Here is a 14,815-nt window from a genome sequence, read left to right as displayed (position 1 = left end):
AGGATCATATATAGGGGAAGGGAGGGATAAATGAATAAGATGAAACCAGAGAGGGAGACAAACCATAAGAGACCCTTAATCTCAGGAAACAAACTGAGGGTTGCTGGAGGGGAGGGTGGGGGGAGGGATAGGATGGCTGGGTGATGGACACTGGGGAGAGTATGTGCTATTGGGAGTGCTATGAATTTTCTAAGACTGATGATTTACAGACCTGTACCCCTGAAACAAATAATACATTATATGTTAATTTAAAAAAAACACAAAGTGAAAACGAAGTGGGAAAAAAACAAACAATAACAAAAACAGTAAAAACTCAGAACATCTAAGAATTTGGGGGACAATATCAAATGGTTTAATATGGATGTAATTGGAGCACCAGAAGGACAAGAAAGAGGTAACAGTTCAATAGAAATATCTGAAGAGATAATGGTTGAGAATTTTTCTGAAATTAATAACAAGAAACACATATCTAAAAAGTTCAGAAGAATTCCAAGTGAGAAAAATTGGGAAAAAAATATATCTGATTATATTACATATTACATGTTACATATTAGAGTCAAACTACTGAAAACCAAAGGAAAAAAAATCTTGAACAGAGTGTTGGGTCCCCCAAAATTGGGTACCCCAATAACGGGTCCGTGATTAAAGGAGCGAGACTGATACAAAGCGAAGGTCAAGCAAAGCTTTATTTCGCGCCAAGCATCAGGAATCAAACAGACTGGTCGGGGCTGCCCCTCCAGAGAGGATGACCCCTCCCTGCTTTCCAGACTAACTTTTATAGAGCAAAGGCCATGTGGTTGGGCCTGGCCACACACAGGTGGCCAATGAGATTGTAACACACACATAGGAAACTCCACAGTGATGCTAGGCGACAAATTGAATTACAATTTACCCTAGTAGACATTTGAACCAGCCTATCACACCTTGATTAGGATTGGCACCAGAAAGCTCCCAAAGGGCGGGGGCCCTTACTCCTTGGTAGCTAGGAGACAGTATGCACCCCCACTGATTGAATACCTCCACCTAGCCTGACCCACCCTTGTACTTGGACTTTATTACCTGGGACTGGTTTCCAGGACTTGCTTTTAGGTAAGTTCCCCTGGCGGGGGGGCAAGATCAACCCAAGTTTAACAACAAAATGGCAGTTCAACCAGGGTGGGGCTGCTCTGGCTGAATAGGCCCTTACAAGAGGAAGGGGAAAAAAAAGCATTACATACAGAGAACAAAGATATAAAATGACAGCAAACTGTCAGAAACTATGTCAGCCAAAATATAGAAATGTTTTTAAACTACTTAAAGAAAGAAGTAACAATAACAAGCCAACCCATAATTCCAGAATTTTATATCCAGTGAAATATATTCCAAAGTAAATGTGAGAATTGGGACTTCTGGAATGTTCGATCAAGGAGCTCAACGGACTCTCTAGCAAATCATTCAAATACTGAAAAATAATTTTTATTTATTTAAAGTCTCTAGAAATTGTCCTAAGGGCATACAGCAAATGGAGAAATATTCATTCAAGAAAATCTACTAAATATCAGTAAAAATAGGAGTATTTGAACCATAACCTCCTTCACTATTCCCCCAGCTCTTCATTACAGAAGCTTTATTCATGTGCAGCCAAGAAAATGGGAGTTCCATCTCCCTGCCAGCTCCCCATTCGGGATGACGCGGTTTCAGTCCAAGACGGGCAGGGTGCAGATGTTTCTCATCTATTCTAGGAAGCTCTATTCTAGGCAAGTCCTGCCAAGAGGATCAGGTCTCTACTGCTCCACCCAACCCTCTATTCAAAAGGCAGAAGCTCTACCTCAGACACAGAAGGCCAGATGCTCCTGGGGCCCCAATCGCCACCCCTCCAGCTCACTCAAAGGGTGAACGCTCATTGCCTGAAGGGGCAAGCTGAGAAGACCAGGGGCTGCCAACCTCTTCCCGCTCCCACCTCAGTGCATACTCCTAGAGCAGGGGTGTCCTCACATCCAAATTTGGTAGAGTGGTACAGGGGTTCTGCCCTGGAGGAAAGGCAAGCCATAATGACAAGGAGCTTTGCAGTTCAGAGAAAATGGACTTAACTGGAACTGAGAGTGAAGAACTCCATGCCTAAGGGCATTGTTGAAAAACAACACAGATTTTAGTGGAAGGCAATTAAGAAGTGGCTGGACGCTCCTTCTTAGAGCAAAAGAGCAGAGCAGCCAGAAGTTTAATGGAGAGGATCAAGGGAAGGGACAGTCATCAAGAGGTGTCCTGGGTCAGAATCAACTCTGGGCGTCGGGAAGGCTGTGCAAATACACTCGGCTGCCCCCACTCAGAGCCAGCAGGACATGGGAAACACTGAAAGCACTCCCCAAGCTGGACAGAGATTCATCAACACAGGAGAGAAGACACACCGGTACAAGGGGCTTAAATCCAACCTCTGACCAAACAGAATATACGATAAGCTGCTCTAAGGGGCAAATCATAGGAAAATAGGCTTAAAAATAACATCACAGTCATCCCCAGCAGCCTGTGCATCCCCTGTAAACAACAAATGCAAAATTAGAAATAAGAGACTTAATTCTCCCTGTTGAAAACGAGGGGAGAGGTTTCCCTTGCTTCTTTTTTCTCAGGTCATTTACTTAAGAAAACTTGTACGTACTTTCTCCTCTCTTCAAAATGTATATAAATCCCTGAAGACGAAATCAGCATTTTTGTGCTCTGCGACCCAGTAATGTCTAGAAAGACCTGGGAGTCCTCAAGGGAGAGAACACTCCCCCCTCCTAGCTTCTGCGGGAAGGCAGGAGTCTAAATTCAGGGGGGCCTTTTCCAGGTTGCAAAACTACGTCCCGTCATTAAAAGAAGTTTGTTTTCCCCCTGGATAAAGTCAACACAGGTGGCCACTCCAATTACCAGGTACAACGAATATGTACTACGTGTGCCAAAGAGGCTGCTAGGTCCTCTGACTTGACAAGATACTGCTTATCTGGTAGACATTGTCTTCTTTTCATATTGACATATATAGAACTTAAAATAATCTCTCTTTTACATGAACATTCTCTTGTGAATATCAAAAACTATTCTTAGGCAATGAATAGAAAATAAGTTATTTGATTCATAATTAAAATAATCAACCAACTACAAATGATTAATTTATCTTAAAAATTAAGTTAGAGAGGAGAAGGGAGTTGGGGGAAATTGGAAGGGGAGGTGAACCATGAGAGACCATGGGCTCCAAAACAATCTGAGACGATAGTTTGGAAGAGACCAATCTCTAAATGTATTTGCACATAAATTGAGAGTTCTGAAATTATAATTCCAAGATCGTGATGTAATTGGGAAGTATTCCATTGAAATTGATATTTCCATTTTAAGCAAATTTAGTCACATGGTCCATTGCTAAAATAATTATATTTGTACTACATATATAGCATGATACAAAGTATCTTAAAATTTAAAATTAAAATTAAAAAAAAAGATTCTGAATAGCTAAAACACTGATTTTAGTTTAGTACATTTAGTTTAGCACATTTCATTTAGTACATTTAGTACAATAAAAAAATGAAGTGACTTGAGCTACGGACTCTTAATTTCAGCTCAGGTCATGATCTTGGGGTCCTGGGATTGAGCCCCATATCATGTTCTGAGCTTAGCACAGAGTCTGCTTCTCCTTCTCCCTCTGCTCCTTTCCCTGCTCATGTGTACTCTCTCTCAGTAAATAAATAAATAAACAAACAAATAAAATTTTTAAAAAATGAAAAGTAGAAATAACATGACAACTGCAAATCAAATAAAGATATTTAGAGGTTCCAATAAAAAAAAAAAAAGACACTGCTTATCTGGAAAACGCCCTCATAATTTGTTGAATCTGCTTGGTTATATGTCAGGCTGATATTTCTTTCGGTCTTTGTCATGTCTTAGTGGATTGCCTGTGATCCACGTGACTTTCTGGTTTAATGCTTATTCAATAACAAAATAGTTTTCTCTCTCTACCACATCTATGGTGAGACATTCTGGGAGGTTTTCTGGTTGGGAGAAGACTTTGCTTTTAATTATATTTCCCCAGCACCTCTCAGGAGATATAAGGGAAGGAAGCTCCACACTACTAGCTCCTGACTTGAAAAGGTACAACAACAAAATTAAACTCCTTGAACTCGAAGCCACACACTCCCCAATGGTAGAAGTTAATCCGCTAAGTGGTTAAGAAGGCTTAAGCATAAACTTTGATGAACTTTGTTCTTTTTCAAGATTGTTTTGGCTATTCTGAGTCCTTGGAATCTCTCAAGGAGATTTTGAAAACGACCCTAAGCAAAGCACCTATATTAGAGGATGATCTTACAACCTCAAACCTAACAGGACATCAGCAAACACCACAGTTTACACAGTAAATTTTAAAAAATAGTTTTAAAAACTACTTGCACTGTGGCGCCTGGGTGGCTCAGTTGGCTGGGCGGCCGCCTTTGGCTTGGGTCGTGGTCCCTGGGCCCTGGGATCAAGCCCTGCATCAGGCTCCCAGCTCCATTGCGGGGGGGTGGGTCGGCTTCTCCCTCTGACCTTCTCCCCTCTCATGCTCTTACTTGCTCTCTCTCTCAAATAAATAAATAAAACCTACTTGCTCCGCTTATGAATGAGAAAACACTTACTCTGCCAGGAAAGCTCTCTCTCTCTTCACTTCCTGTCCAAACCTTTTCCATTCATTAAGATTCAGTTCACATTCTATCTGATCACTCCAGGTCATATTACTGCCCTTCCCTAAACAGCTACTTAGCTACCATTTATATAAAGCAACAGAGTACTTATTTATGTGTGGTTTTACTCTCAAATTGTGGCAACAAAACTCCTCAAGGGTAGAGACAATGTCAATCTTTTTTTTTTTTTTTTTTTAATTCTTACCAGCTTTAATTTGAAACTTCAGTCTACATTTATTGGATTGAATACTACTCTTTAAAGTTTTTCTCAAACCATGAGATGCATTTATACCTTAAATAAATTAAACAAAAAATATATTTTCTTAATTAGTCTAGCATTATGTTGGGCACAAGAGTATGAAACTGATATCTTTGTTAAATTTAATTAGGAGGTGAGGGGTTGCAACTAATATCCTGAACATCGTCCCTTGTGCCAGGCAAATGACCTTGGTGCTGTGCATGAATAATTTTACGTAATAAATGTAATAAAATGTAAATCACATGTAAATATTATTATGTATTTTGGATGTGAAAATAAATATATTATTTTTATCAGCTTATAAATGTTGGTTAAACTAATTTAACTATGTAAGAGTCCATTCCTCAGAATCCAAAATTGCTGTCTTGACTCACCCCATCACCATAAAAATCTCAAACTTAAAATATTCAATACATTTTATAATATTGCTAAGAATATTCTCCAATTTATAGTGCTAATTATTTTTTAAAATATGCTTATAAAAATTATTATAAGCATCTAAAAATGCTTTCATTTTATGCATTTAAATTATGCAATGGAATAAATAATAATTTACTCCAAAACAATTATTTTATCTTTCTGTGGTGTCTTTCCTTGTATCTGAGAGTTGTTTTACTCATATTAAATTCACATGACTGTCAAAATAGTTTTTCTAAAGATTTTATTTATTTATTTGAAAGACAGAGATCACAAGTAGGCAGAGAGACCGGCAGAGGGAGAGGAAGGGAAGCAGGCTCCCTGCTGAGCAGAAAGCCAGATATCCCAGGAGCCTGGATCATGACCTAAGCCGAAGGCAGAGGCTTTAACCCACTGAGCCACCCAGGCGCCCCTGACTGTCAAAATATTTAACTGTGAATGCCAGAAATATTTTTCAGATCAGGGCAAATAATTAGTGGAATTTTTTTTACTATTTTTCTAAAAAAATAGTTACTGGAAAATATTTGCTAAAAATATTCATTGTGAAATGTGGTAGAATGATTTAATGTTGGAACCACAGCTTTAACTCAAATACTGTTGGCTTCAGTAAGTACATGAGTCACTAAGTGGAATAAAAAAGGTATAGCACTTATCATTATTGAATTATTAAGATTTTAGGAAGATACAAATTTAAGCAAAGTAGCTTAGAGTTTATTTGTATGCCTCATAATATTTGGCACATTGTAACAATAAGTGGAAACTTCTTTTTTTTTTAAACAGATTCAGTAATTTATGAATATCATTTCTTGATGGCAGGAAGTATCTATTCTATTTTTTTTTTTTAAGATTTCATTTATTCACTTGACAGAGAGACACAACGAGAGAGGGAACACAAGCAGGGAGGGTGGGAGAGGAAGAAGCAGGCTTCCCGCTGAGCAGGGAGCCTAACGTGGGCCTGGAACCCAGGACCCTGGCATCAGGCCCTGAGCTGAAGACAGACTTAACAACTGAGCCACACAGGCACCCCAGAAACTTTTTTTTTTTTAAAGATTTTATTTATTTATTTGACAGAGAGAAATCACAAGTAGGTGGAGAGGCAGGCAGAGAGAGAGAGGGGGAAGCAGGCTCCCTGCTGAGCAGAGAGCCCAATGCGGGGCTGGATCCCAGGACCCTGAGATCATGACCTGAGCCAAAGGCAGAGGCTTAACCCACTAAGCCACCCAGGTGCCTCCAGAAACTTTTTTTTTAAGTCACATTACTGTATGACTGTCAACATTTCCCATGGTAAGATTTAATGAATGATGGGGATAAGTTATTTATATGTTAGTCTTTTGTAACATGCTCAAATATCATATATTTTAAATATTGAGTCACGCATCTACCTGTCACCTGGATCGCTGCCTTTATGTTCACGTGGTGTTCTCCCTGTGTGAGTGCATCTCCAAGTTTCTCCTTTTTATAAGGACACCAGTCATACTGAATTAGGGGCCAGCCTAATAATCTCATTTTAACTTTTTTTTTTTTAATTTTAAATTTTTAATTTTTTTTAAACATATAATATATTTTTATCCCCTGGGGTACAGGTCTGTGAATCGCCAGGTTTACACACTTCACAGCACTCACCATAGCACATACCCTCCCCAATGTCCATAATCTCATTTTAACTTTAACTCGATTACCACTGTAAAGACTATATCCAAAAGGGTCATATTCTGAGATACTGGGGATTAGGACTTCAGTGTATAAATCTGAGGGGACCACAATTCAACCAACAACACTAAGATTATTGCCATATTGAATTTCATAAATGTCTTTCACACCAAGTATCCTTCATGCCAAGTCTATAAAATATTTTCATTAGTAATACCTCTAATTAAAGATAAGTATCTTAATACAGTAAGTAAACAAGTGAGATTTAGCTTATCAGTTCAAGGTGATAGTTATTAATCTAGTATAATTACTTTATGGGCACGAGTTGGGATAAATCCTCATACATCCTGTAGCATTGCTGAAAGCGCTGTGGGCTGGAAGTCAGGAAATACAGAGGCAGGTCCTAACTCTGACAGTCACTCACCAAGGGACAATTTACCATAGAGACTGCCACTGCCTCTCTCATGAAGTGTATCTGGTCTCTAAACTCCAGAACATTCTCTGATTCCTATTCTATTTGTATTATTCTTTTTTATCCCCACATACCCATATGAGCAACAGAGAGGTAATGACATAAATAGACAAGCATATTTGCAGCATCCGCTCACAGACAGATTTTTAGAAGTGGAAGACTTTTCACCTACTGCCCTCGTTTAATAGACAAGGAAATGGAAGCCTCGGGAGGTTAAGTGGCTAGTCCCATGACACATATCCATCATTCTTAGCTTGAATACCTTCAAAGGGGCAGTGATTCTTAAATTGAATCCACAGACCCAGGAGTTCCCATGGATGAACTTCAAAGGTCTATATACCTCTTGAGAGTTTGTGTGCAAAAACTGGTGTGAATATGCATGTTTGTATTTCTTTCTTTCTTTTTTTTTCCTGTTGGAAGGAGTCCTTAGCCTTCACCAAATTCTCAAAAGGATCTATTTTGTTCAAATAAATCCTTAACTCCTATGCCTTCGATGCCTGGTATGTAAGAGACACTTGGTAAACATTAGTTGACTTATGTATATTGAATTCTTAACCAAGGAAAATTAATAACCACTGAAATAGAATAAAACAGAATACAATCATTCTCTGGAAATGATCCTCGCAGTCTCCTGATCTCATAATGCTCTACCTGTTTGGAGTCTTTCATCACCCTGCGGTTCCCAGTCCTAGATGAATTTTGCAATATGTGCTTGTCTACTAAACCAATTAAGAAAGATATTTAAATCACAATTTCATCTCCTTTAGGAAATTATCCATCTTTTTATTTAACTTCACCATTCTATTTAATTAACAAGGGTTTAATGGCAGTTAATAAATGATACATTAATTAACTTAGGAAATTACTTTGTTCTTATTTAAGTAAGTCAAATTTTTAAATGCCTGTAATTTTCATTGGTTTAATCAAGGAAGACATACTGCATTCAATTAAATCTGAGTTACCTTACTTTGCCATTAGTCCAAACACCATAGAAAATCCCCAGTGTATCCAGTGCTGCAGGACATGTGCTGGAGCAACGATCAAAACAGGACTTTGAAAAAGGCAGGGTAAAGTCTGAGGCACAAGACATGTGGTATTACAAGCAGAGAGCAGCAGCACCATAGATTAGGTACTCAGTAAATATTTGACAAATAAATGAAAGAAAGAAGAAGTAGCTAATGTGCCAGGAGGACAGAAGACCCTCCTGAACAGGTGATCGGACATCCATCAGTGGATGATGGAAGGTGATGTAACAGTTGAATCTCTATCAGAAAAAGTAACAGGTTTCATGGGACATTAATGAATGGCACCAAGTTAATGATGATCAATGTGGACATCAAATACAACTATCTGTATATAGTTATTAAATATTTCTTTTTGGTAATTTATTACTCAGAATTTGTACATATGGAAGCAACCCCAAGCTTCCAGGCATGGGCCTCAAGACAAAAGAAGTGTGATACTCTGCAAGAAGCAGGCCAGGCCACTGTACCACAGATGTGTATGATAAGGAATTACATTTTTCTTAAAAACCTACAAATGTTATTTGCAATAATTTATACTCTTCAGAAGCATTTACAAGTGATGATTCACTTTGTCAATGAAGATTAAAAGCTCTCTCTTCTTTACAAAATTAGGTCTTACTCATACTTGTTTCCCAATTCCAACAAGGAGTAGCTACTTAAGAAATGACTGGATTTCAAGCAGAGAGAACCAATTATCATATGGTTTCACTTATTTGTGGAGCATAAGGGATAACACGGAGGACACGGGGAGATGGAGAGAAGGGAGTTGAGGAAAATTGGAGGGGGAGATGAACCATGAGAGACTGTGGACTCTGAAAAACAATCTGAGGGTTTTGAAAGGGAGGGGGGTGGGAGGTTGGGAGAGCCTGGTGGTGGGTATTAGAGAGGGCACAGCTTGCATGGAGCACTGGGTGTGGTGAAAAAATAATGAATACTGTTTTTCTGAAAATAAATAAATTGGAAAAAAATTTATTTTTATTTATTTATTTACATACTTTATTCTTTATTAAATATATTTATACTTTATTAAACATACCTATTTAATAAAGAGTGTTATTAAATATAATCAAGGAAGATCCTATAAAGACTTGCTGTTTATTTTATCCAGTTTGCTAGACTACCCTGTATCACAAGGAGTGGATTTCTCATCTTAAAAACTTCCTGAAAGAGTAAATTATCTGTTTAACACCTAGGTAACACCTAAAAATTAAAGAAATTAACACAGGAATTCTAGGTACTCCCTTGGTGAGTCCCAAGACAACAAAGATCTTCCTGTCTTCATAACCCTTGGTACAAAGATTCTTGATATTTTAGAGAAAAAAGAATCAGACTTTCAGTGAGACATCAGATTTAAACCATTTATCTTATCTAAAGCTGACATTTCTTTGTGTTGGGTGTTATTTTCCTAACAGCTGAGAATGAAGTCTTGGCAGAAACTGTGAATGCTCAAGTAAGTTATTTTTTTGTTGCAAATTCTATTTTAAAATTACTCACATTATGATTCGTTCCTCAAGAAGACGAGGCACTTCTTGAGATGATGTTGTAGAAGGATATTTAATAAAAAAGGAAATGTTCATTTTAATTTTTTTCTTTTTTATGGGATAGTGTAAAATATTTTGTGTAATTAATAAAGACAGATATAATGTGGGAGATATAAATTGCAGAATTGGTGGACTGCAATTCAGAAGCACATTCCAATATTTGTGCAACATTATTACACAGAAATATTCTTACCTTTCAAACCTCTTCCAGCTACACCGAGAGTGGCTCTTGGTGTTAGAACAGTATGGAAATTTTTCAGAGTGGAAGAACCTGTCTTAATGACCACAGGAACATATGGATATTTCCTCACAGTTAATCCAAGCAATTGCCAACAACAACAAACCTAAGAAAAAGAATATGGATAATTGAGTATGAAAGAAACCTGAAGTTCTTAAATGCATCATCTTCTATAATGACATATAAAGATTATTTAACTTACAACTTGAAAAAGGAGTTGATACTACTGAATCACTTAAGGTCACTGGGTAATCTGTGGTCAGGTTCAACTAGTCCCCTAAATGGGGATGTTAACCCCATCTTTGAGGGGCCTCATTGCTGACCTTAGCTATTCACATCTCAAGCCAACACTTCTGTAACTAACCTGTATTAATGTTAATTTCCCTGGTAATCTGCTTGCTTCCATTTATTCTACTCTATATGTGTTATATTTGCTTGCTTCATCTGGTACAGTCCAACTTCCCAAGGAGTTTTCCATCTCCTTAAAATCAGAACCCATGTCCTCCAGTCTTTTAGTCTTTTTTTTAAAACTCTCTTTATTGCATCACCCGCATCCCCAAGACAAATTCGGAAGTTATTTACAGGATTTAATCATTGATAGTAGCCCCCTGCCAGAGTTTTAACTGAAAAAAAGCATGCTTCTGTTGTGTATTTACACATGTGATGAGTACAAGGAAATGAGAATTTAAGTTGTCAGAGATGATGGTTTTCCCATTCCTGAAAGAAAAGAGGTGGTGGAATTCAGAGACCACTAAGAAAATTTATGTATTCATATAAAAATTATGACTATAGTGTGCTAGGATAGAGATAAAATGACCAAGAGAGGGATAAATATATGGAGTTTTGTATATTTTCTACCCACGAGTTAATTTTTGAGCATCTTCTGTGTATCAACATTGTAGATTTGCGGTGGTGGGAAAGTGGGGGGAACCCATAGTGCCTAGTCTCAAAAAGCAACAATAAAATCTATTTGTGGGAGAGAGATTTAAAAAATGAGAGGAGACAGCTAAAGGATATTATTTAAGTAAATGCTGCAGTGGCATAGGCAGAATAACTTAAGTAAGATTATTTAAGTAGGGCACCTGGGTGGCTCAGTGGGTTAAAGCCTCTGCCTTTGGCTCAGTTTATGATCCTAGGGTCCTGGGATCGAGCCCCACATCAGGCTCTCTGCTCGGCAGGGAGGCTGCTTCCTTTTCTCTCTGCTTGCCTCTCTGCCTACTTGTGATCTCTGTCTGTCAAGTAGATAAATAAAAATTAAAAGATTACTGAAGTCAATGAAGTTTGACTTCAGTGTTCTGATACATACTTCCTTTCTGTGAGCGTCCGTGAGGCTCCCTGGCACCTTCCTAAGTTCTCCCTCTGACATTCACCATCCACAGCCTCAGAGTCAACCCAAGGCCAAATAAATATAGTAATTTGATAAACTAATTTCTACTAAAGTGTCATGGGAAATCATTTAGGATATTCTAAAAAAAAAAAAAAAAAGAATTTTAACTTCAGCCCTGTAGAGACACAGAATAACAATGATGCCTTGCGTTCTCATTGTGCTATTATTCAAACATCAGTGCAAAGTAGTGTGTCAGGCAGTAAGGGGCTATGAAGATGAGTAAGATGTTAACCCCATCTTTGAGGGGCCTCATTGCTGACCTTAGCTATTCACATCTCAAGCCAACACTTCTATAACTAACTTGTATTAATATTAATTTCCCTGGTAATTTGCTTGCTTCTATTTATTCTACTCTAAATGTGTTGTATTTGCTCGTTTCACCTATTACAGTCCAACTTCCCAAGGAGCTTTCCATCTCCTTAAAATCAGAAACCATGTCTTCCAGTCCTTCAGTCCTTTTTTAACTCTCTTTACTGCATCTCTCCCATGCCCAAGACAGTACGTTTTAAGCTATAACTTTCTATTAACAGATAACAAAAGCAATTTATAAGTCTCCTATCAACATCTTTAATTTTTTTTTAAGATTTTTTACTTTTAAGAAATCTTTATACCCAACATGGGGCTTGAACTCATAACCCCAAGATCAAGAACTGTTGTGCCACTGACCAAGCCAGCCAGGCACCCGTCCTATCAACATCATTAAATGAAATAGAATAGAACCTAAGAGAACTGAAAATTTCAGAGTGCCTTACCCAAAGTGAAGGTAAGGATCTTTGTAGAACTCTGACCCAGTGAGGGCTGTGTGTCAGTGTGCGTTAGGCTAAGTTATAACGTGTAGTTCTTACTAAAGTGTGTTCAGAACACTTGGGAAACACGGCCAGATATCAAACAAATATTTGCCTGAAGTCTTTTAGAAATGTATTTGGATCCCCCTAGCAGTTGTTCCCAGGTTCCTGGCTTATTGCCCTTTGGCTTTTGCTGGTGGTTTCCCTTATTGGTTCTAAGTATCACCTGATGGCCTCCCAGTTTTGACTCTGCCTGCCCTTTGGATCATAGGTGGACACCTGTATACCCTCATCCACATCAACCCAGCACACCTCGATGCCTCTTGATGCCCTTCCCTCTCCCATCCCTCGCACTATACCAGATGCAACCTTGCCCCAAGAAAAAGCTCAAAAATGATGTTGGCAAAGCTCCTGGTATACATAAATGCATACACTTGACTCTTTTGGGGGGCAGGGTCTAATATCTTCTTTCTGTGTTAAAGTAACTGACTTTACTATATACAGGGGAAAAGACTCAGGAAATTAACAGTTTTTAGAGCTGCCTAAGAGTAAAACTCTAATTCATGGAGGAGAACTTAAACTTATGACCTTAAATTAGCAACTTGGTCAAATTTTGAAAATAGAGCAGCAAAAAAATCAGCATTTTTGAGGAAGTAAGTCTTGTTAGAGAAAAATCCTAATTACTAGTTATTATCTGAAGTTACAGTTATTATAATAAAAATACTATTTGAAAAGGCCAATTAAAATCAAAATTATACTGCAACTATACTTTTTCTTATTCTTGCTTCATACATAAAGATATAAATTGAAAATTAAATTAAGTATTCTTACATTTTTAAAAAAATCCCTAATGCGAATGCTTTGCTTTCAAAATAGCCTAGAAGGGACTTTCCTCTATAATTATTTTGGTCAAAATACAGAAACTCGGTACTGATTGGGGGGAAATCTGTAGCTTTTTACATTGCTATGGTAATAATCTACATTTTCATATATTTGTACGGTCATAACATTCCACCCATAGTTTGCCCTGGAGCCATAAATGACTATGTTGGTGCCATCAGTTGCTCTTATGACATTTGGAAAATGATCATTATCTTATTTGCTACCATTTAGCCAATATAGAGAAAACAACTTATAAATGTTATTTCTTTTACTAGAGGCATCTGTAACTTGATGAAAAACTGCCAAGGATTCCTTTTCCTAGAAAATCTGTATTAAGTACACACAAGCTAGAATGAAGATTCCATGGAAAAACTGAGGGATACCCTATCTCCCCAGCATAACTACCTGAACGGTCTTACTGCCTTGACATGGAAACCACTGAGCCTTAAAGAAAGCTTGGTGAAGAGCCACCAAGGTATCTATGAAGTCAGAAAGGAAGTCCTTGAATTAAAAAAAAAAAAAAAAACCACTAGCACAATTGAGAATACACTGTTGCTCATTTTCTAGCATCAACACTAATAAGAGTGGTAAATCAGGAAGAAGATAGGTAGGTAGGGGACTCAATGACTAATATGAAACCTCTAGTGATTGGTCTGAAGCTGATCCATGGGTGCTTCTGAGGGTTGAACTGGTCCATAAGTCACAGCCCTGCCCTGATTCAGTTCTGCATTCCAGGAGAGCAGATATCAGCATGTGGCACATGGCAAGTATCCACTAAATGGCTTCATCTTATACTCCTATCTTTGCTTTCCTTTTATTACCATTTTCTCATGTCTTTTTTTAAAGGATTTTATTTATTTATTTGACAGACAGAGATCACAAGTAGGCAGAGAGGCAGGCAGAGAGAGAGGAGGAAGCAGGATCCCTGCTGTGCAGAGAGCCGGATGCAGGGCTCGATCCCAGGACCCTGAGATCATGACCTGAACCAAAGGCAGAGCTTAACACACTGAGCCACCCAGAACAGGAAGGGTTACAAATAAATACTACATAAAGAGAAGTTAAATGCTGTTAAAGATAAAAGGAAGAATGTAAATAGTGAATGCTATAAAGGACTTCTTAACCAATGTGCTATGGGGTCTCAAAGGATGCAGAAATCGCACACAGAGCAGCTAGGTAAGGTTTCATGGAAGCAGTGATTTTGACATGGTTATAAGCAATACAAAAGAGTGGACCTGGCAGAGCATATTCTGAAAGATGGAGAGAGCCAAATCTTCTAGCTCATTCAATTAATTTTACTCAATTATTTACTGATTCTAAAAGAGAAGCTTAGGATGCAGAATATGATAATATAACCTGTAGTATCAGCATAAACAACAGGGTACCAGAAAGTTTATCTTTTCTTTTGGCCATGGAGGCAATACTGAAAGACTCCTGTTGAGAGAAGAAAACAAATTTATCAGAATTTAGAAAGCTACTGTAGGCTATTATTGGAATTTTTAAG

At 38.0% G+C, this 14,815-nt stretch overlaps 1 protein-coding gene across 1 annotated transcript in view; it reads right to left on the bottom strand.

Annotated features, from left to right (window-relative positions):
- NMU (neuromedin U) overlaps positions 1-14,815 on the bottom strand; it is a 203,180-nt gene that overhangs the window by 96,592 nt on the left and 91,773 nt on the right. The window contains exon 5 of the mRNA XM_044225929.1: positions 10,216-10,366. Coding sequence (XP_044081864.1) covers positions 10,216-10,366 — 151 coding nt within the window. The remainder of the gene's footprint in view (positions 1-10,215; positions 10,367-14,815) is intronic.

Source organism: Neovison vison, chromosome 11 (assembly GCF_020171115.1).
Source record: "Neovison vison isolate M4711 chromosome 11, ASM_NN_V1, whole genome shotgun sequence".
Lineage (NCBI taxonomy): Eukaryota > Metazoa > Chordata > Mammalia > Carnivora > Mustelidae > Neogale > Neogale vison.
The sequence above is the reverse complement of the archived record's forward strand: the minus strand, read 5'-3'. Positions and strand labels throughout refer to the sequence as shown.